General features: G+C 38.8%; 1 protein-coding gene across 1 annotated transcript in view; it reads right to left on the bottom strand.

The window, feature by feature from the left end:
• The window catches only part of CDH2 (cadherin 2), a 211,525-nt gene that overhangs the window by 34,834 nt on the left and 153,864 nt on the right, over positions 1–22,827 (bottom strand). Inside the window, exons 6-11 of the mRNA XM_032309845.1 lie at positions 18,908–19,052; positions 16,065–16,237; positions 7,644–7,781; positions 6,777–6,962; positions 2,444–2,697; positions 1,338–1,480 (exon numbers count right to left, since the gene is read on the bottom strand). Of these exons, the coding sequence (XP_032165736.1) occupies positions 1,338–1,480; positions 2,444–2,697; positions 6,777–6,962; positions 7,644–7,781; positions 16,065–16,237; positions 18,908–19,052 (1,039 nt within the window). The remainder of the gene's footprint in view (positions 1–1,337; positions 1,481–2,443; positions 2,698–6,776; positions 6,963–7,643; positions 7,782–16,064; positions 16,238–18,907; positions 19,053–22,827) is intronic.

Below are 22,827 nucleotides of genomic sequence, written 5' to 3'. Positions count from 1 at the left end.
TCAAACTGCTCATCTTGACGACCAAACTGAAGCCTGCTACTTTTATTAGATACTAACGTTGGTAGTCTAGGACTGAACGATTTTCAAATGTGGTTGTGACTCAGTTTTAAAACTATTAACAGAAACATTTATTCGAGTCTTTATGTCAGGCACTGTTTTAAAAACTATGTGTACAAAACACCTTATCTTCCCCAATACACTATGAGTTAAGCACTGCTGCCATTATCCCCAGTAAAGAGAAAAAGGAAAGGAAATATTTAAAATCTCACTGCCAATCCCACAGTTAGGAAGTAGTAGATCTGGAGTCTGGGTCCAGATGGTCAGGCAGACCTTCAGAGGTTGTACTCTTAAACACATGTCATACTGAGGGCTGACAAGGCAAAATAAATCCATCACCAGGTTTACGGAAGTCATTTTTGTCTTATATAACTAAGAGAGAGAGAGAGAGAGAGAGAGAAGAAGGAAGGAAGGAAAAGAAAAGAGAAAAGAGAAAAGAAAGAAGGAAGGAAAGAAAGAAGTCTATCTATTAATCTCAATCATTTAGAATTTGGCAGAGACCCAGAAAGGGGAAAAAAAAAAAAGGACTAGACTTTATGTTCTGAAACTAATATACAAAACTTGTGTACTCACTCACTTTACGCATGAAATTATGAGTTTCCTATCCATGGCAGAATAGAGGCAGAGAATTACAAAGAGAAAAAAATGCTAGAGACTGACCACCTGATGTCAGCAAACAGACTGATCATAACAGATATAAAAAGATCACCCAGGGGCGCCTGGGTGGCTCAGTGGGTTAAAGCCTCTGCCTTCCGCTCTGGTCATGATCCCAGAATCCCGGGATCGAGCCCTGCATCAGGCTCTCTGCTCTGCAGAAAGCCTGCTTCCCCCTACCCCCACCCCCGCCTCTCTCTCTGCCTGCCTCTCTGTCTACTTGTGATCTCTCTCTGTCAAATAAATAAATAAGACTCTTAAAAAAAAAAAAAAATCACCTCAGGAACCAGTGTCTGGGCCACTGAGGCACGAGGCTAGACTCAACTTTCAGGAAGGAGCAGTCAGTGTGCCACAGGGCAGAAGAGCTACAGAGGTTTGTTGTCACGACACGAGGCTACCACTGAGGGCCCGTGGACATGGCGAACATTCATTATAGAAGTTAGGGAACATTGAGAACACCCAATGGAAATGGAAAATAGACACAGGGGCCACAGATTCATAAAGGTCAGTTTTCCAGACAATTGAGCTTGAGAGAAAACCTCATTTCCCGATGATGCATTCATGATGAGGCTCTACTCTCTTTAACGACATATGTGGTAATACAGTGACCATATTTAATTACGTACCATTGTCAGAAGCAAGGAAAGTAGCATTATAGATATTGTTTTTCACGTTTGGTGATTCTCTGTCCAAAACAGCGATTGTTGTTATTTGCCCGTTCACAGGATCTATTTTTAGCCAATTGGCAGGATCAGATAATTTTGTGTATCTACAAAATGAAAGCATTAGTAAGTTTATTTTTTTAAATATACTTAAAAAAATAACTACACAGAACTACACTCTTCAAAGAGAGTGCCACTGTCGAAGATCATATAAAGTAGATGGATATGTATCAGTAGGTTTATCAGCATAAACTCCTTTTTATTCTGCACGGAGAGGAAACTTCCAAGCTCAGATAACCAATATATAGACTGGAAAAAATTTCCTGTGTTTTGAAAGGTGAAAGTTGTAGGAGTTCAATACACCTACTAGTTAGCTATTTATCTATCTTGATATCAATGTATAGAGAAATGAAGAAGACACGCAATTATCTGTTAGCAGCAGTCCTGAAAGAGGTTAAATTATCTATGAGCTAATTTAAAAAATTATCATCACCGGCAATGGAGAGGAGTAATGTGGGGTAGGCTCTGCCAATGATCTACTCCCTCATCAGGAAAGATAAATTAGATTTTGCTGAGGTTGGAAGTCTTACAGATATGTTTTATCAGCCCTATAACTACTGTACAGGTGAGGCAAAAATAATTAGCTCTTATATCTTGTTTTTGGCTTGAGTTTCCTTTTTTCCTGGTGTGTGGAGAAGAGAGAAATGTTACAGCTTCTAAGAGTCCCCCACTTACTTGCAGTGAAAACTTCTTGCAACGTTCGGCATAATAGCACAGGCTCAGTTATTATGAAATATGAAGAGATAAAAGGGGGCAGAGAAAAAAGAGGAAGGGAACATTTTTTTTTCTTCAAATAATACATGAGTAGATCCATTCTTCTACTTCCTATCTGATGTACACTCACTGATCTATTTCCTGACAGGAAGCTTCATCAAGGAATTAAAAATAATTCTGTAAGGAGTCGTTTTAGTTCCAGTTCAAATTTCTCATTCAAATGGTAGATTAATTTTGTGCACAACACAGAACATGAAGTAAATTTTTTAAAAAACGCCACGGGTGGCATTTGATACCTAATATTTTGCTGCATATATCGATCTGGGTCCTGAGCGGTGAACGTTGTTAACATGGTACCAGCATGAAGGCCCTCTTCTTGGCGAATGATCTTGGGGTTTGGGGCAAAATAAGGGTTTTCGTTCACATCAATGACTGTGACAGACACTGTTGCAGTTGACTGAGGTGGATGCTGGATACCCTTGGCTAATGGCACTTGATTTTCAGCAGCGACAGTGAGGACAAACATCCTATTTGTTTCAAAGTCAATTGGCTGAGAAAAAGAAAGGAAACCATATTTTTGCAGGAACTAAGAATATTTGCATTCTACAGTTTTCAACTCCATTTCCCAAACATTAATTTTTCATTCATTATACCATAGGTTCCTCTCAAATGTCTGGAACACATGCATTAGCACTGGCCAATGACTGAAATATTTATCACAATTGAGCCTGTTTGTAGAATAGATTTGTAAATCTCCGATACTTCAATGATTTATGTTCACAAAATAATGCATATGACTATTGCACTGATTGCATTCATTCAGCAACATCTTAAAACTTGGTTATTCTTAAGAACAGCATTATTAACCAAAAATACTAAATAGTCTGAGGTCAAATGAGAACCCAAATGTCTAGATTATACTCTAAAACGTTGGGATCAAGATTAGTCCTCATCCGTCTGTGCTGAAGGCCAAAACAAACAAAATAAAGCCCCAAACTATAAAATCTAATTTTTTCATAAAAGAAAAACTTAATTCTATTTAAAAGTGTCATTCATAAAACTAAAAAAAAATAAAAGTATCATCCATAATTTGAAATACATTTTAAAGTACAGACATGTACATACACTTATGAAAAAATAACAGTATTTGTAGGTGGAAGGGCTTTTTCTTGTTTTTTTTCTTATTCCTTTACTTAGCAAACTAAAACTCTGGCTGTCTCCCAAAAAAAATTTAGGTATTCTACCAGTTTGTAAGAATCCCTAATCTAAGAACAACACTTTAGGTAAAGGTAATGCAGAAATAACTCACAGTGTAAATATTAACTTCCAAATTTCCATTGAATCCTACTGTCAACAGAGAAGTTACCAGGGGTCAAGTGATCAGACTGGACTTTGATTTCACCCTTGATTTCCCCTAATCACCTTCTAGTGTGGGTGCAGATTACAAATTATTGTGCCATAAGAATTTGAGGGAAAAAAAAGAACTTAGCGATCTCTCCTGACCTTAAAGTTGGTCTAGGAAGGATTAGGAGCAAAGCTAATGAAAATGTCCCATTATTAGTTTCCTACCCTAGACCACTCCTTAAAACCTTCAAACACAGAGTTTCTTTTTCTCTCACTCTAAAGTCACCAATTCAACTTCCCTTTCTCAACTATTTTAAATAAGACAGTATAGAAGCCAGAAAGTAAAATAGAAAAAAGAAAGAAAGAAAGAAAGGAAGAAAATAGAATAGAATTCTTTCAGTGATTTCATTAGCTCTAAGCTATGTATTTATTACACGTGAAGTTAACATCCCCTTGCTTCCAGCACTCAGTGTTTGTTTTGTTTGGTTTTTGACAATTAAAGATCAAAAGAACTAATTTTTTAAAGTCTTGAATATAGCATTTAAAAACAGGAGTATAAATTCACAATATTTTCCAAAACGCAGGCACTGTTTGTCCCGACTCATCCCCTTTTACTTTTGTGATGATTTTGGGTTTGTCCTCTGAGTCAATACTCAAAGGGCACCTTGAGAATCATAGGTGTGCAGCATCCTTCCTAAGAGCTATCAATCGGTGATTGATACTTCAGGATGCAAAGACTGCGGGGAGGATGGCAGAGGAGGAGGATCCCGGACTCAGCTCTTGCAGCGTGGTTGCCTGGAGAGCACCCCCATCAGCATAGATAACCCGGAAAGCAACCAGGTAGGTGGGAGAACTGACTTTCTGAGGCCTGACAAGACAAGAGGCCACAGCAAAGCAGACCCACCTCCTCCGATCGCTCTTGGCAAGTTCCATCGAAGCACTGCCACAAGCCTGACAGTTTGTGAGCAGCCCAGAGGAGGGCCACCCACTCCAGAGACAGTCCTGCCAGGGGAGAGGGGAGGACAACCACATGCCAGTCTGCCTGCTGGCCCCACCCACCACCAAAAGCTTCTCAGGGACAACACAGGGAAAGTGCCGGCAGTTCGGGGCTACTTCATCTCTGGTAAATGCCTGGTCTGGCTCAACTCAAGCCCAGTGTGGCCCCTGACTGGCCCACTAACACCACAGGGACCAGACTCTGCCCACAACAGGCAGAGAGCCATCACAGGCAGGATGAAAGCAAACATAGGTCCACCACAACGGTAGGACACCCCTGGGGCAGCACACCTAGGAGACACCCCTGAAGTGCCAGGTTCTGGGGAAAAAGGGGCATTGCATTGTGGGACCTCTTCATCATTAAGCCACTACTTCCAACTGAGGGAGACGTCACTGACTTTCCTAACACAGAGAAACAGACCCAGCAATAGACAGAATGAGGATACAGAGGAGTATGTCCCAGATGAAAGAACAGACACAAATCACAGCAAGAGACCTAAGCGAAATGGAGATAAGAGACATGTCTGATACTGAATTTAAAGTAATGTTCATAAAGATCTTCCACTGGAATTGAGAAAGGAGTGCAGAACCTCCACGAGAGCCCCCACCAAGAGAGAGCAGCCTTTAAAGAACCAATAGAGCTACTGGACTCACCAAATGGAAATAAAAATAGACCACCTGGAATAAATAGCAAACAAGAGGAAGTAGAAGAATGGATCAGCCACCTAGAGGACAGGGTCTTGGAAAGTAATCAAGTTGAGCAGATGAGAGGGGAAAAAAAATACACAGAATGAGAACAGACCTAGGGAACTCAGCAACACTATCAAGCGTAGAATTCGCATGATAGGGATCCCAGAATGAGAACAGACCTAGGGAACTCAGCAACACTATCAAGCGTAGAATTCGCATGATAGGGATCCCAGAATGAGAAAAGTGAGAAAAGGGGGCAGTTTTGTCTGAAGAAAGAATAGCTAAGAACTTTCTGAACCTGGGGAAGGAAAGAGAAATCCAGATCCAGGAGGCACAGACAACAAAACCCACCCAAAGCGGTCTGCACGAAGACACAAAGTAAGTAAGGTGGCCGAAAGTAGTGATAATGAGAGAATTTTAAAAGCAACAAGAGAAAGGAAAGCAGTGACATACAAGAGAAACCCCATGTGGCGATCAGTGGCTTTTTCAGCAGAAACTCTACAGGCCAGAAGAAAGTGGCATGATAAATTCCCACGGCTAAAAGGAAAAAATCTAGAGCCAAGAATACTCCATCCTGCAAGGCTTTATTTAGAAGAGAAGGAGAGGTAGAGTCTCCCAGAAAAACAAAAGTTAAAAGCAAAACTAGCCACATTCCTGTCACCCAGGATGCCATCGACCTATGGGTCCCAAATTCGCAGCCCAGTCACCCTCCTGCCCGAGTGAGTGTGCAAGGCCTGCCACCTGCTCAGTGCCAAGTCAACACGCCTTCACCACAGACGGACGAGGACTCACACGGACACTTCTCCCCTCAAATTCCAACCCCTGTGCTCAAGCCTGTGCACAAAAGTGGGCATCAGTGGAAGAGCAGAACGAAGCAACCCAAACAGTGACACCGGAACTGTGGGATACATCATGGATAAAAGGAGTGTGCTTGGCTGAGGACACGTCCAGCAAGGCCACCAAAGAACAATACGCACGGCACGATTCTGGTTAGTGAAAGAAACACACCAAGGATAAAGAAAACAGGATGAAGAGACTCTTAAGCATAAGGAACAAACTGCAGGTGCTGAAGAGGAGGCGGGTAGGAGGAAGGGGTACCTGGGGGGTGGGCATTAAGGGCGCCCTTGATGGAATGAGCACTGGGTGTTCTATGCCTCTGATGGATCACTGAACTCCACCTCTGAAACTAATACTATACTATATGTTAATTAATTCAATTTAAATTCAAAAAGGACCCCCCCCAATACTTGAGGATGTGCCGTACCACAAACACATCTAACTACACCTACAGTCAACACTGTGGAGGACAGTCCTGTCTTCAGAATATTACAATTGTCCAAAACGATTGAAACACAACTGTCTCCCAGAGACAAGGTGAGAATATCTATGTTGGCCTCAAGGTAGCATCCACGTAAACTGAACCAAAAAACACCAAAAAACAAATGGGGACTCCCCAAAATATATTAATTCCAGATTTAAAGCTGTCTGAAGCGGCGGTGGGGGGGAACCTAAAATTCAAAAGGGAACTACAGGCTAGGGAGCACGGACTGGTCGATGCAGGCTGCCGGTCAGAGAGATGAGTGGCCCAAGGGCACTTACTTTGACGACGGTGACCAGGCCGTCATTGCTGTTTGGGTCCGTCTGAATGGCAAAGCGCCCCGTAGGATCCCCGCCGCTTATCCTGTACACGGCATTCCAGGCCGGCGTGTGGGGCTGATCCTTGTCCGTCACAGTTAGATTCGCCACTATGACATCTACCCTGTTTTCAGGGACTTCACCATAGAACTGCAAGAAAAACAAACCTCGGTCGAGAGGAGCGACGTGGACCGGTGAAGGACAGGGCGTCTTGATGACCACACTGCCCTGATTTTACTGCTCCATTAAATCTTTATTACCCACACTAAATGAGGAAATCGGTAATACAGGTAATCACAGCATTTATGTTTAACTTTTAAAAATACTATCACTTTTCTCAGCAGTCAAAATTTCTTCCAAATGATGTTATAGTTTCATTAATATTAAAATTAGTATCCATTTGTGAGTATCTGGGTGATTAATTCAGGGCTGGAGAAAAGGACTTGTCTGAGGGAAATAATTTTCCTCAAGAGATAATGTATCTATATGCTTGACAAAGTGGCATAAATCAGTCATGTAATATCCGTTCAGTTTCCGGCACCTGAAAATATTTATAAATTTTCTGTTATAACAGCACAAAGTATTTTTAGGCCATTTCTTCCAGGTGGCATATTTTAACAACTTCATCAGTGGACCTGGGAGACTTGGAGAAAACAAATTACTTAGGCGCCTCATTTAAAAGTCTGGGTGACAGCAAACGTCTGAGAGAGTAGCCAATCTACGATGAGGAAAAGCAAATTCCACCTCTATTTAATGCATTTATTATTCATGACAAAACTTCTCAGGAATGGACCACAGACCTAAATTCTCTGAGTGACAGTCTGTACTTACTGTCATGGCAGTAAACTCTGGAGGATTGTCATTGACATCTGTCACCGTGATGACAGCCGTAGCCGTGTTTGAAAGGCCGTATGTGGGATTGCCTTCCATGTCCGTAGCTTGAATGATTAATGTATACTGTTGCACTTTCTAAAAAGACAAAAAGATCACATCTTAGATGAAACTAATTCCTCAAGAAGACACAGCAGTTGTTTTGTAAGTAGCTCTTTATTACACACAGAAAGCTCAGCATCATTCATTCTGATTAACATTGCTTGAAAGTTCCCAAGTGGAGCCGACTTTAGCTTGAGAAGCAAAGACCTGGTTTCTGTCTGGAGAGAGGCGACTGTATGTTTTCACCTTTACTTGCGGAAAAGATCACATTGCAGATGTGTGAAATTCACAGGGAAGCTGACACTTCCATCTGATCTCAACCTCCCCCCTTCACAACACTGTGATCAAGCGTTCAAGTCACTTGGTTTGTGTTTACTTTCTCATATGTTAGTTTCTACCCAGTTTAGAACACTCCAGACAATGAAAAATCTTGATTGTGTGTGTGTGTGTATGTGTGTACACACACATTTCATTTTACATTTTCATTTCACAGATTTCATTTTACAGATTATGCTTTCTTTTAAGATGGTCTCATATATGTTCTATTACAACAGGATTATAGAGTATTTTCTCCTACTTTCCACCAGTACATACAATTTACAACTAACTATGCAGAGATATATTCTTAAGTGAAGTTAAAACCTAATTATAGGGTTTATGTTTATGTCTTTATTTGTAATTAAGGAACACAGTAGTGCTTAATATTTGTACACTCAAAAGATTTCCATTTTGGCCTAATGCTCCTTATGACCATATACCTATGAGGGACACAGATACATCTGCGTATATACAGTCATTACTCATTACCAAACAGGTATCACTACTTTTAAATTCCAATTGAATTTTTTAAATTATTTATTTATTAGTTTATTTAAGAGAGAGCTAGCAGGGAGAGAAGCAGGGAGGGGGTGAGGAAGAGAAAGACAATCTCAAGCAAACTCTGAGCTGAGCTCAGACCCTGATACGGGGCTTGATCTCATGACCCTGAGATCCTAACCTGAGCCAAAACCAAGTGTCAGACACTTGATGGACTGAGCCACCCAGGTGCACCATCCGAACTGAATTTTTAAAAGGGGGAGCCAAATTAAGCTGCACTCTATCTAACAGAATATCTGGAGACTGTCTGAGAAGTCTATAGTACTAACTGACAAATACACTTTATATTAGGACAACTTAACCAAAATGATTTTCTAAAATCATTGGAAATCTCTGTGGAAATTGGCACAGATAAAAAATATAGATTATTTTTTCATAAATGTTAAAGCTTTCTCAACAACAAAACTCACTTCTTCATACAAAAATAAACTGTCACGACAAAGTACAGTTTTCCTTGATTCTAAATATAAGTAACATTATGAATGGCCATTCTTAAGGGACTTCTGGAGCTTGGCTAGAACAGACAGAAATTGTAACTTTTGATTTAGTTGTTAGTGGGAAGGGCAAGGAAGAAGAAACGGGTAGGAGAAAAAGCCAAACCCCACACATCTGATTTTAAGTCTCCTGTCCACCCAAATGCTAAAATCTAGCAGTTATTCATTTGTCTTCCTAAAAAAGAAAATACCATTTATTCGAATTTAAAAAAAACAAAAAAAGGAACAGTGCTAGCTGAGCTGTTTATATTTTTTCTTAACCCATAACACCTCACCATAATGCTTACATAGACTAAAATATTTCTCAATGATTTCCTTTCCCAATCAAGTGTCATTTCAGCTTAATGTTCTCATGGTTAGTGAGAGAATTTTATAGGGCACTCAGTTCAGCTTCCCAGCTGAAAATCATGAAAATAAAAATTTGTTATGACTTTGAAATGCCATTTCTGTTAGCTGCTATTCAAAGAAGCAGATGAACATTTTCAAAAAAAGGAAGAGGTTTTTCTTACTGTTGTTGTTAAAGAAGATAAAAAAAAAAAAAACCCACAGATATTGTATGGAAATAGAGCTAACAATGTCTGCTCTTTAAATTATAATATCTACTTTAAAATTATATAAGCACAATATATACAATTTTCCACTGAGATGAAATACTGGGATCAGTACCTAATATGTGAAATTTCCTACCACTTTAAGTTAGTCTTAGAATCTTTAAGGTACAAAAAGAACATTGTTATTTCTAAAATACAAAGTCTCTTCAAAAAAAAAAAAATCCAACTTGGTAAATAATATGATCTCCATTTTCAAATGCTTGGTTGGTAAAATGCTCTTACATTTAGTAAGAAAGACACGACAGCCTGTTTTAGACAACCAAACTATTTAGGGCTGCTTGCCTAATTTAGACCCTGGGCATCTGGTTCTAGATGACTGACATTTAGATTCCATAATAATTTGACTTCCCATCCTCAATCCCACATCTGATCAAGGGGACTTTGCTTAAAAATGTTTCCTACTTCCTCTTCTAGGTGGGTAAAACCTCGACTCAACTGTTTGCTATCAATCCTACTCTCCCTGTGACTCATCTATTTAACTTATCAAAGTTATGTATCACCCTTTATCCACTTATTCTACACCTTCAGTTCTTTGTATCTTACTTTCAAATGCCTGTTGTGACCCTACACCACTGCCTTCCGTATTTCCCTCAGGGTAGAATGGTGGTTCTCAATGGAGGTAATTTTGCCCCTCCCCCGCCAAGGAGACTTTTCATTCCTTGGACATTTTTGGTTGTCACAGTTGGGGGCTGTTACTGACATCTAATGGATGGCCATAAAGGCAAGAGATCCTACTAAACATTCTATGATATACAGGACAGGCCCCCACAAAAAAGATTTATCCAATCCAATATGTCAATAGTGCCACAGTTGAGAAACTCTGGGCTTCAGTCCCCTTCCCGTCACCCTGAGCCTGGCAAATACAAAACGGAAAAGCCACCTCAGAGATGACTTCAGACAGTCCTGGAGGCAGAGCTGTTGGACTGTCATGTATACACCTCTATCACTGTTTCTAGTTTATATGGCTACTCCCCGTCCATAACCTCCTGGTTATGTGGACACAAACACATACCCCTTCTCAGGCCCCTGCCTTGTCAACGTTTGTGTCATTGGTATACAGCCTAATGTCTGAACAGAGTAAGCAAGTGATAAATGCTTTTGACTTGGCGGTTGGATGGGTGAATGGATGAGAAATCCTGGGCCTTGTCTTACACTATAGAAATCCTTCCAGGTTTGGGGGGGAAAAAAATACCATCTTATTTACATGGCAGCTGTTATTTACTCATTAAATCATATACTGGGAGTAAAAACTAGCTCAGTTTCCCAAACTACAGTGATTCATATATCATCTTCCCAATGCTGCCATATCCTCATATTTCTATACCATGAGTCACTTAACATTAATCTTGACATTCACTCCCTTTTAAAAAACTTAATTTATTGTTAAATTATCATAAATAGAAGACCAGCATCACCTCCCATAAATATAACTATAAAAATAAATACAATATAATCCTTGCACTCTGGCAGTCTCTACCTGATGGAGTAGCATCTGAAGACTTGTGGTCTCCATTTTTCTCTAGAGGCATCCCTCCATGTATCAATAAAAATCATCACACCTGGGCACCACACTTTGAAACACTGAACTAAAGTGATATGAGTGAACGAAGAAGTGAGAGTAGCGGTCATTCATTCAGTTGACACACATTTCATGAATGTCTACTAGATGTTGGGTGATGTAGTATTTACTTGGATAAAATAATGAGTAACCCCAGAGATGGCCTTGATACCCTTAAGTGATGAAGGAAGCCATTAATGGATCACAGGAGCAGACGTACAAAGCATCTGTAGTAAGAGTTGGAAAGTGTGATGCAAGGACTTCAATAGGGCATGCAAAGCAGTCATCAGAGTCTGGGGCAAAGAATGAATGCAAGATACATTTTGGAGGTAAACTGAAAGGAAACGGATCACTAAATTTATTGGTGGATGGATGGCAGTGCATGGTAAAGGCAGGAAGACTGTGATCTTGGGGAGACTGGGATGGTGGTATTGGTCACATGAAATGGGAAATTGATCAGGACTCATAGATTGAGGGTGATGATGGATTGCTTTTATATGCACTGAGTTAGGGGATGGACAATTAAATAATAATGTCAAGAGAATTTATAAGTACAGGTTTGTGATCCTGTTCAAAATTCGTAAAGGCGAAGTCCTAGTTCCTTCACCTGTGAAATGGGGCTGATGGCTGATGGTACCATCTACCTTGTGTTTCTGGAGTCTAAATTCTTTTTTTTTTTTTTTTTTGAATGCTTACAGTATGCTGACAAGTTTCTGGGACCTTGATAAGAAAAAAAAAATAACATTTTTTTAGACTGAGTACTAACTACATGCCAGACGTACTGCTAAGCAGTATACACTATCATATTCAGTCCTCACAATTACCTGTAAGGCAGGTGGATTTTTTTTTTTTTCAATCCTCATTTTCCAGATAAGGAAACCAAAGCTTAGGGAGGCAGGGAAGCTTGCTCAATGACACCCAGCCAGAAGTAGAAGAAGTAGGATTTGAACCCAGGTCTCTGTGAGTCCAGAGTCTATGCCATTAATTGCTCCACTATATGAGTGCCCTCCTATGAAGTGAGAATATGTGCATGACAAGGGTGCATCCTGAGTGGGGCAGGCAGGCAGAAAGCCAAACGTCAAGATGAGGAAGGAATGGGAACTGAGCAAGAGTGTGGGCTGTCCTTTCAAGGACTCTGTGTGGAAAACAAGGAGAAAATCACATAACGTGAACATTTCTTCAGGGTTCCTATTCAGGGTAAAAAAAGAGCACATGAGCCTCACCAAATACTGAGAACAAGAAGGCAGATATAATGTCTATGTGACATAGTCTCTGCCCATCTCAGGGAATACAGAGACTATTAGGGGTGCTCAGGGAGCAGTTGGGGACTGGCTCTCAGAGTCCCCCTGCTCTAAAGAGATGGGAAAGGAGCTCTTCAGGCAGAGGAAATCACAGGAACAGAAGATTTGTACAAGGAGTTGTGTGTGATTGTATGAGTGTTGGACATCATTTGCTCCTCAAGAGGAGGCAAGGAACCCCAGGAGGTTAGACCAAAGAAGGCTTTGGGACCAGTGTCATAGAGGGTTTGGAGCGCCATGTTACAGAGCTCTGATGTCATCCTAGGGGTGGTGGGGAGTCTTTTTACCACAGGGGAGACTCAGCATGTTTACAGATTATGAAGCTACTATTGGGTTTTAGAAGGCAACCTGTAGGGAAGAGAAGACCAACACAGTGGAACGCAGAACATGAAGCAGAGAGCGCAACGGAAAGGATCAGTAGACGTGGAAAACAGGCAGTATCATTCTATCTTTGCCATGATAGAATGTTGGGTGATGTAGGAGGAGCCAAAATGATAGCGCTCACCCAGTATGCCCAGGCTGGATTTATGATGGTAACAAGGGAAAACAATAGCTAATATTTAATGGGCACAGTGCTGAATGCATTATGCCTTGTGTTACCTCACCCTTACAACCATCCCATGAGGGAGGTAATATTTTTATCCCCATTCACAGATGTGGGAACTAAGGTTTCAGGTTAACACAGGGAAGGTCAAATAGCCCATAACAGGCAGTCCCAGGATTTACACCCACTGAAGCAGAGGGCTAGTCATCAGTAGTCTTAGCCAAAAAGGGCAGGCGATAGACACCAAGAGAAAGGGGTAGAGAAAAGAAAGTGCCAGGAAGAAGCACAGCCAAGTTAAAGCAACTTGAAGAACTGATATTTTTTTAAACCCACAGATTAAAGTAGAATAAAAAACCGAATCTCAGTAAGGATTTCAACGATTAGGAGTTCAGTCACTTATAGGTGTCATATATCCTGGGAGAACGACAACTGAAATTACTTCTGACAGAGAGAAAACTGTGAATTCTAATAGAAATAAAAGAAACTCAGGCCTGCACCAGGCCTGAGGAAGCCAGAGTAATTTATCCTTGGCCTCAGGCAGAATTACCATAAACCATCCGAGATAGATACATTTTTTTTCCCCGTTAAATGACTTTCAGAAAAGGAAGGTTTTCTGTAATTTTCTCTGGTAACTCATTGTTGTGTTTAATAATTTCACTGTCAAAAAGCTATTTCTCACACACGATTCTATCGTTTCTAATCCATTCCCACATTCGTTTCATGTGGGGCACGGCGGCTTCCGTCCCCTGCGAAATAGACCTAACCACGATTAGGGTACGACGTCAGGCTTTCATCCGCTGAACTAAATGCAGTCCTTCTGGTTTTTAAATATGGCCGGTCTGTGGGCGTAAAACGACCTTTAATTCTCAGTGCCTCTTCCTTGTCATCCAACAGCCCGGCTCGATGCGATAAGAATACCGCGGTGTGCAAACATGATGAAGCCCCATTTCTGTATCTCACGAGGACCGTGTGAATGAGAGAGAAGTATTCCTATTGGGGCATGAGTTATATACCTCCACAGTATGTCAGCAACCTGGCATTCAGGGGAGAACGTTAAAAAATACCCTCTATTCTTGGGGGCACCTGGGTGGCTCAGTGGGTTAAAGCCTCTACCTTCGGCTCAGGTCATGATCCCAGGGTCCTGGGATCGAGCCCCACCTCAGGCTCTCTACTTTGCAGGGAGCCTGCTTCCTCCTCTTTCTCTCTCTGCCTACTTGTGATCTCTGTCTGTCAAATAAATAAATAAATAAATCTTTTAAAAAAAAATCTCCTATTCTCAAGTGAACTATGCACACATGCTGAGCTCACTGGCATTAGGAATTGTGAATTATACAATATTGGAAGAGGTGAAAAGACACACATGTTCCAAGGATCATGGAACAAAAGCACTACCACAAATACTAAATTTCAACTATCTCCAACACAGATTATTCCTGGAAAAAGAATCAGTCACACCCGTAAGTTAATAGGTACAATGTTCTAGGTGTACATCTAACTCCTAAGTAAGGCTCTCAGCTCAGTTCAGTTGTGAATAAAGTAAACTTTATTTGTTCGTACTACTTCATTAAAGTGCTTTTAGCACTATCTTGCGTATATAATTAATTGCAATAGTAATGTTTTCTTCGATCCAATTCAAGTGAATGCTATTGAGGCAAATAAAACATCATAAAAACCAACTCCTGAAATCCCTGTCAATAATATTTATTATGGTAAGCATAATGTTTCCTTTTGACATACATAATCTGAGTTCTCATTACTGTAAAAGTGGGCTTGGCCAGAAACCTACAAAGCACAAATGTCTATGAGTTAAGTACTTTGATAATTCACTCACATGATGATTACTGATGGTCAATAATGACCTTGAGAATCTCTTAAGAAAATGGCCAGAACAACATAGAGAAAGAGTGTAAAAGATTCATTAGGAGCGGGGTTTTAGGGAAAGGATAGAAGTGTGGATTAAATTGAGACATGAAGAAATGGAAGGTTCAAGAACAAGAAGAAGGTGCAAATCATTCCTGGTGGAAGGAATGTGGGTTGAGGTCTGTCACAGTGAGATGAGCATTGGGAATTAAGAAAAGCCCATCCCCTTTCAGACTGTGACACTACATGGTATTTCAATGCTGTTAACATTTTATGCCTTTTCAACAAAAATCATGCCAGAAGTCTGTTTTTCTCCATTTATACCTTTAAAGGCTTGTCAGTAGAATTAATGCCATTGCTGGTCTTCAAACTTGTTAAGTAAGTCAATTTTAGAGTTAAGGGGCAAGTTCTAATAAAGGAGATAATCTCTTTTTACTAAACCGGGCTATCCAGAAAAGCTACAAAATACCTCAACACACACGTTATTTGTAGCCTCTTAAATATATGACTGTTGGGCGCCTGGGTGGTGCAGTCGTTTAAACACCTGACTCTCAGTTTCGACTCAGGTCACGACCTCCAGGCTGGGGGATCGAGCCCCAGGTGGGGCTCCATGCACAGAATGGAGACTGCTTGAGACTCTCTCTCCATCTTCCTATGTCCCTCCCCGCCCCCACCTGCAAAACAAATACACAAATCTTGAAAACAATAGGGCTATTAAAAATTATCCTAAATGTATACACACATTATTTGTTCATGGATTTTAGTTTAATTGCTCACAAAAACCTTTGACTGTAAGGGAAAACTGAGAAAATGGCAAGGATTTTAAAAATTAGGTACCAGATACATCTAATTGACTTGGTTGATTACGCACGAAATAGTACACGGGCCAGCACGATCTATCCAGTATGCACACATCACTTCACCAACTTGAGTCTGGTCAAAACAGCACGACAAGATTTCTTTGAAAAATTGATATTGAATGATACTGTCGACGTCTGATTACCTGGAGATAAACTGCATGGGATACTGTATACCCTTAAGATTAAAAACGAATTCAGATAGTTTTTGGTTGGCTTACTTCTCTATCAAGTCCAGCTGCCACTGTGATAATATCACCCGTCTCATTGTTGATTGTAAACATGTTGGGCGAAGGGGTGCTTGGAGCCTGGGACAGGATTCTGTACCTCAGCATTCCGTTTAGGGCATTTGGATCATCAGCATCTATAGCAGTGACTGTCATCACGTATGTTCCTAGAACAGGACATGTGGAGAATGAATGGTCACCCTGCAAGTCGGATCTCCCAAACAGATATACCCAAGAGGTGTATTTGCCTTTTGGGTCGATCTTAATTTCACTTTCTCAAAACAAACATTTGTCATTTAGATTGAATGAAAAATGCTACGGATAAGAACGGCCCTCACCTTAAAAAAAATACAAAACATGGTTTAGATCCTCGAAAGGAAAATTATTAAAAATGTATACATTTGTAAACACTTATTTTTCCCCATAACCTAGAAGTTCACTATGCGATTCAAAGAAAGTATCACTTCAGACCTTTATTCGTATAAAAGGCAAATAATAGTACAGATGCTATTAGCAATGTATTTTACGTCCACTAATACTTTCCCTTTGCCGTATTTTCCTCTGTTATACAATAACATCGAAAATGACATGCTGAGCATGATTCTCCTCAAAGCCTAAGTCACTTTCTGAAAGTAAGCTGTGTGCGTAACGATGCACACTCCATTTACTCAGGTCATAAGGAACCATTCCATGCATTGCTGTTTTGGTACATTGAATCGGAGTTTGGCACTGTGGTTCATTATTTCCTAGGAGATTACAAGAGTGCTGTAACAAACTCAGGGACTTCAATTTATTAGATATTTTGGAAAGGAAATCAACAACGCATTAGAATCAAATAAGTTCAAACTAGCTACACACACTGTGTAATTTAGAAGTAGAGAGGAAAGTAGTTACTATTTAGGAAGGTCTGTTCCGTGGTCTATTTATAAGAACTAGCATATAAAATTTTCCATCTCTAACCCACCTTCCTCATGAGTGCTCTGAGCTCAGTTCTATGTTAGAACCTCTCTGTGCTACAGTTTTGCCCCAGAATTCACGAAGGGTTGATCACGTTATTCGAATCTCTTTCCAGAGCTTGTCCCTTGAGTGAGACACTTTTGACTATGTGCCCATTCTACACCCTTATTTTTTTTTTTTTAAACTTCATTGCATATGTGCTTGCTTCCTTGGTTTCTATTTTTCTCCCCTACTAGAATGTAAGCTCCAGTAGGGTAGGGTTAGGGTTTGGGTTTAGGGTTAGGGTTTAGGATTAGAGTTAGGAACTAGGGTGTCACTGCTGTGCCCAGAGCAGCAGAACAGAGTGACCAGCATGCAGCACAGACTCTGTAAACATTTGCTGCATGAACAAATGAATGGTTAAAACAAAAAAAGTATTTTCCGGGACATTGAACCAAAATACTGATTACAATGCTGTTTAATTCAAGATCCTTACAGAATGATTACTGGAAATACATGCATGAAATGTCTTTAGTTCTTATGAACATTGAGTCTTGTATTTAAAGGATGCTTTGGTGGAAATTCATAATCAAATGCATAATACATCTACCTTTAATGGTTCATTTTTGACAATTTTCATGAAGGGGTTCTCTTAATAAAGTTAGAAACAACAGAAGAACAAATGAAAGAAATGATTTAAAAAAACAACAAAAAATAATTACCCCCCATAAAAAATCTTTATCTTCCCTTATATTTAGAATATATATATATAGGTCTTGTGTTTTCATATGTGTATGTTTTAATATTGTTTGATTTTATTGTATTTTAAAATCCCAAAGAAAGCTACTCTGGAATGTGACTCAGGAGGAGCCAAAGATGCTGAACTTCCCTCTCCAGCTCCCCTTCCCCCTACCTGAACTTCCTTTCTGAGGATACAGACAGGTATATTTGGAGCAAGAAACAGTGCCAATCTAAGGCATGTGTGGTTTTATCTATAAACTGTGTATACATAAAGGAGCTATGGGCATAAACTGGCATAGGTGACAAAGGTAATACATAGTACTATTTTAAATGGTGAGGCTCTTTTAAATACAAAATAAAAATAATAAACACATAGCTAATTAAATCTCTCTAAACACCAAATCAGCTCAGGGAGGCTGGTGAAACACTATCTTTTCCCATCTCTCTACCCACTGTTTTTCTTTTCCACTAGTTTTTCAAACCAAATTGGCCTTCATAGCCTTGGTCTTCTGAAGTCTACAATGTTTTCTGGACAGGAGTCTAAAATTGTCGTCAAAGATCCCTGCACGATGATGAAAGGCTTTGGCAACTCCTGTTTCTAGACTAGGACACTTTCCATGCCACTGGTCTAAAAGTGTGGACTGCAGAAGACATTAGGATCATCCCAAAGTAAATATCCAGTGTAACTACAGCTGTCTCCAAGCCCCCTCTCTGTTTTTGGCTTTACCTCACTGTCTAGCCCAGGAATACCAAGTACCTTTCAGACTCTCCAACCGAGTTTTACTTGCTTCTCCGACTAATATGATAAAATCTGCAGTTTATGAACAGAAAGCCCTCGTCTTCTGGAGTTTTTTTTTTTTTTTTTTTTTTTTTTTTGGCCACACTGAGTTTATCAATGACAGTAAAATGAAAGGATCCCACAGATCCTATAATACAGAATCAGAGACTATAGTGTATATATTTTAAAAAGTGGGAAGTGATGTTTTTCTGCTTTGTCTCTTCTATCAATTTTTTTTCCTGTTATCTTCTTTTTTCCCTAAAATCATTTCACAAGAAAGAAAATAACACCGAAAGGTTCACATGATTTCTTCTCTTGTTTATAACCAGTGCTGACTTACATGACATTTCTTGAATCTTTAAATTATTATGTTTAAACTCACCAGGCTTTGACCCCTCAGGAACTGTCCCATTCCAAACCTGGTGTAAGAACTCTGGTCTGTTATCGTTCATATCAATAACATTGATGACAATGTCAATAGGGTTCTCCACTTGATTTCCATTAATATCCACTGCATGTGCCCTCAACTGCAAAAATAATTAGAAAACAGAACTATTTACTAATGTATGTCTCACATGAGAAGGTAAAATATACAATCACCATGCTATGAAAATAACGAGGGCGAACAGAGAAACTGAAGAAAAAGCTACTCTCCCCATCAAAATTTAAGTTAGCCAGGGGCACCTGGGTGGCTCAGTCTGTTAAGTGTCTGTCTCTTGACTTTGGCTCAGGTCATGATCACAGGGTCCTGGGATCAAGCCCCGTGTCAGATTCCCCTCAGGTCATGGAGTCTACTTCAGATTCTCTCTCTCCCCCTCTGCACCCCATCCCACCAAAATAAATAAAACCTTCAAAAAAAAAATTAAGTTTGCCAAACTTCATGTGATTAGGATAGATATAGCAGTAAGAGCTAACACTTAGTATTTGCTAGGCATTCTGCTCAGGTTTGTGGATTTCAACTGGTTTGATCCTTATACAAAAGAAAGAGGCAGAAATGATAGGGGCTTGAAGGTGAAGAAACTGAGCTTTAGAAAATCCAAGTAACTTTGCTCTGTCTCTTGACAGAGCCCATATCCAAAGCCAGTTATGTCCAGTTCCCAAATCCTTTTGCTAAATCTGTACATATGAGTCAGGGTAATTAAAAATGTACTGGGCACAGAGTAGTCGTAGAGATTATAAGAACAGAGGAGAATTTAGAATTAAGTGTGCATAGGGAATTTTGACACTAGGTGGGGTCTTTTAAATTGTACAAGTCACTCATAAACATTAAAAGTGTGTGAGTATGTAAGATAATTGTTCCTCTCCCAAGCTTGAGTTTTATGGTATTCTAAGAATTTTATCTTTTTTTTTCCTTTTTAAATAAATAGTCACTCAGCTACTCTTGGTAGAATAGCCTCAAAATCTTTTAATCCAGGGCATAGAGATCCATTACATTTTTTTCAGTAGCTGTGTAGTGTTCCGTTGAATTGCTTCTTTTTAATGGGATGCTTCTGTGGTTTTTCTGTTAAGTATGATGCTAGCTGTTGGATTCTGTTGGGCATGGTTCATCAAGTTAAAGAAGCATCAATATATCGCCTTTTTAAAAAAAAATTTAGAGGTTATCTAATATGAGACAATGCAAATTTTTATTATTGCCTTTCAACAGCTCTAAAATAATCCTTTTTCTCCACTTATTTAATATATCACATATTAATAGATCTTTACACTGAAACATCCTTGCAATTCTATAATTGATTCTATTTTTTTATGAGTGTTGTTCTCTCTGTCCTGGCGGTAAGACTCTGCAGCGCAAGAGTTTACCCCGAAACTGACCTGAAAATAGTTATTTCTCATTTTAACCACAGGAGTTCAGATAATGAGACTTCACACAGGAAGAATTATCTAGAATTTTATATTGATATTCTTTATATTCATAAATCTGAGACACTAATTAGAGACTGGTCTATCATGTGCTATTTTTATAAAGTTTCTGTATTAATGACAATTTGTCTTTATGAAAGGTTTGGAAGTTTTACTTCTTTCTTTATAGTTTAGAACAATATAAAAAGCACTAGCATTAAGTGTTCCTGAAGGATTAAAAAAAAAAATCCTGGTTGATGAAATGGTTGATGAAACAATCAAGTCCTTTGGAAAAAGGGAACGTTGAGTAGTACTCAAGTAGTACTCAAGAGTTTAAAAAAAATTTCTTTATTTTTACACCTACTGTGAGGCTCAAACTCATAACCCCCCAATCAATAGTCAGATGCTCTAAAGACTGAGCTAGCCAGGCGCCACCCACCCTTTTTAAAGAACAACTCTCATTTTACTTGTTTAAGCTCTACATCCAATATGGGGCTTGAACTCACAACCATGGGATCAAGAGTCACATGCTCTACCCACTGAGCCAGCCAAGCACCCCTTAAAAACATTTTAAAATTTCTCCTATGCTTATTCATCTATTTAGATCTATAGGAGTCTTGCTCTACCACAATATCAATATTTTAACAATTTTCAAAACTTCAATAACTTAAGAAGTTTTTATAAGTGCAAAAATTCAACAAATATGTTATTGTGCAGTGTAAGAGTCTAAAAACAAACACACAAAAAAGTTTTGAATGACTAAGTATCAGTGATAAACTACTGGGAATACTAATTCATTACATGAGGCAACTGGCTATCTATAAAGCAAAAACAAAGTACATCTAGATACTGCTCTCCTTTTAGTAAAATACACTTCACGGAGGTTAAAAATATAGATGCCAAAATAAATAAATAAGTACAACAGATAAAATTGGGGAGATTAGAACAATCTCTAAAACTAGACTTTATGATAAAATTGAAAAACAATTAATTTTACAGTGCAAGAACTATAGCAGGGTAGATATTATTAACAAAGTTGAAAAACAAACAACAAAAGAGGAAAATATATGACAAACTAAACATTAACATCCCAAATAGATAAGAGGTGCTTAATAGTAAGTATAAAGGGTAAACAATTCCCAAAGAAAATTCAACAGAGAGGGGCTCCTGGGTGGCTCAGTTGGCTAAGCATCCCACTCGATTTAAGTTCAGGTCATCATCTCAGGTTTGTGAGACTGAGCCCTGTGTTGGGCTCCACACTGGACATGGAACTTGCTTGGGATTCTCTCTCTCCCTCTCCCCCTCCCCTCCAGAAAATCAAAATTCAACAGAGAACAGGAATAGGGAATTCACTTTGATTAGATATTCAGATTAGGCAACTTAAAGCATTGAGATAATTTCTTTGCCAATGATAATTTGGTAAGTAAATAATGCCTGGAATAGATAATAGAATGGAGAAAATATATCTCCTATACAGTGGGCAGGCAATGCAAGATAATACAACCATTCCAGAGAATAACTTCACTATATTTATTAAAATAATTCCAATTTTAGAAATTTATTCCAAGGATATAATGGGCAAATGTACAGAAAAGAAGTTCATTGCCACATTATTTATAGTTGCAAAGTAAAATAAAAAAAACAAATTACCCAAATATCTACCCATAAGTAATTAGTTAAAATTATATTACATTCATTCAACAAAATCATTTGAAGCAATCAAAAATGATGCTATAAATAAATAACTATTTACTGACACGGAAAGATGCTAAATCTTTTGATTGCAAAAGTGACAAAAGCTGGTTTCAGAGAATGCTGCCAATTTCAAAGAATACATTTATGAATCTATGCAAAGAAAAGCATCTTACAACCTATCACCAAATTGTTTAAAAAAAAAAAGGAAAAAACAGGTTGGTTTTATGTACTGACATTACAAATCATTTTACTTTCTCATTAGTACTGCATTATTTGGAAGTTTTTATAATGTGCATATATTCTGTCTAAAAAATGATAATTTCATTGCAAATTTTAGTTATTCATGCAGAAATTGGAGAAGTAATAAAGACCAACTTAGGTTTCTATATTAAACTCATGAAAAAATTGTTGAAATCTTGTTCCAGGAAATGTGTAAGCTTGGCTAAGAAAAAAAGAAAAGAAAAATGCCTCCTGGAATTTGATTAATATTAGGCAATTCTTGAGTTTTAAAACACTCACTTCAATTAATATTTTTAAATTGGAAAAATCAGTTTCAAATATATACGTATTTTTAAAAATATGAACATGATAATTATATACAAAAGTGATAACTCAATAAGAAAATGAATAAAACAGAAAAATGAAGAGTGTAAAAATGAACATAAGAAATATAATAAGACAATATATCTAAGAATATATCTAAGAATAGATTGCTCAGATTGGCAGATTGATGAAACCATGTGTTGGCTGGGTTATGAGAGAAAGGGA

Source organism: Mustela erminea, chromosome 13 (assembly GCF_009829155.1).
Source record: "Mustela erminea isolate mMusErm1 chromosome 13, mMusErm1.Pri, whole genome shotgun sequence".
NCBI classification, from domain to species: domain Eukaryota; kingdom Metazoa; phylum Chordata; class Mammalia; order Carnivora; family Mustelidae; genus Mustela; species Mustela erminea.
Note: the sequence above shows the minus strand (reverse complement) of the source record. Positions and strands in the feature narration are given on the sequence as shown.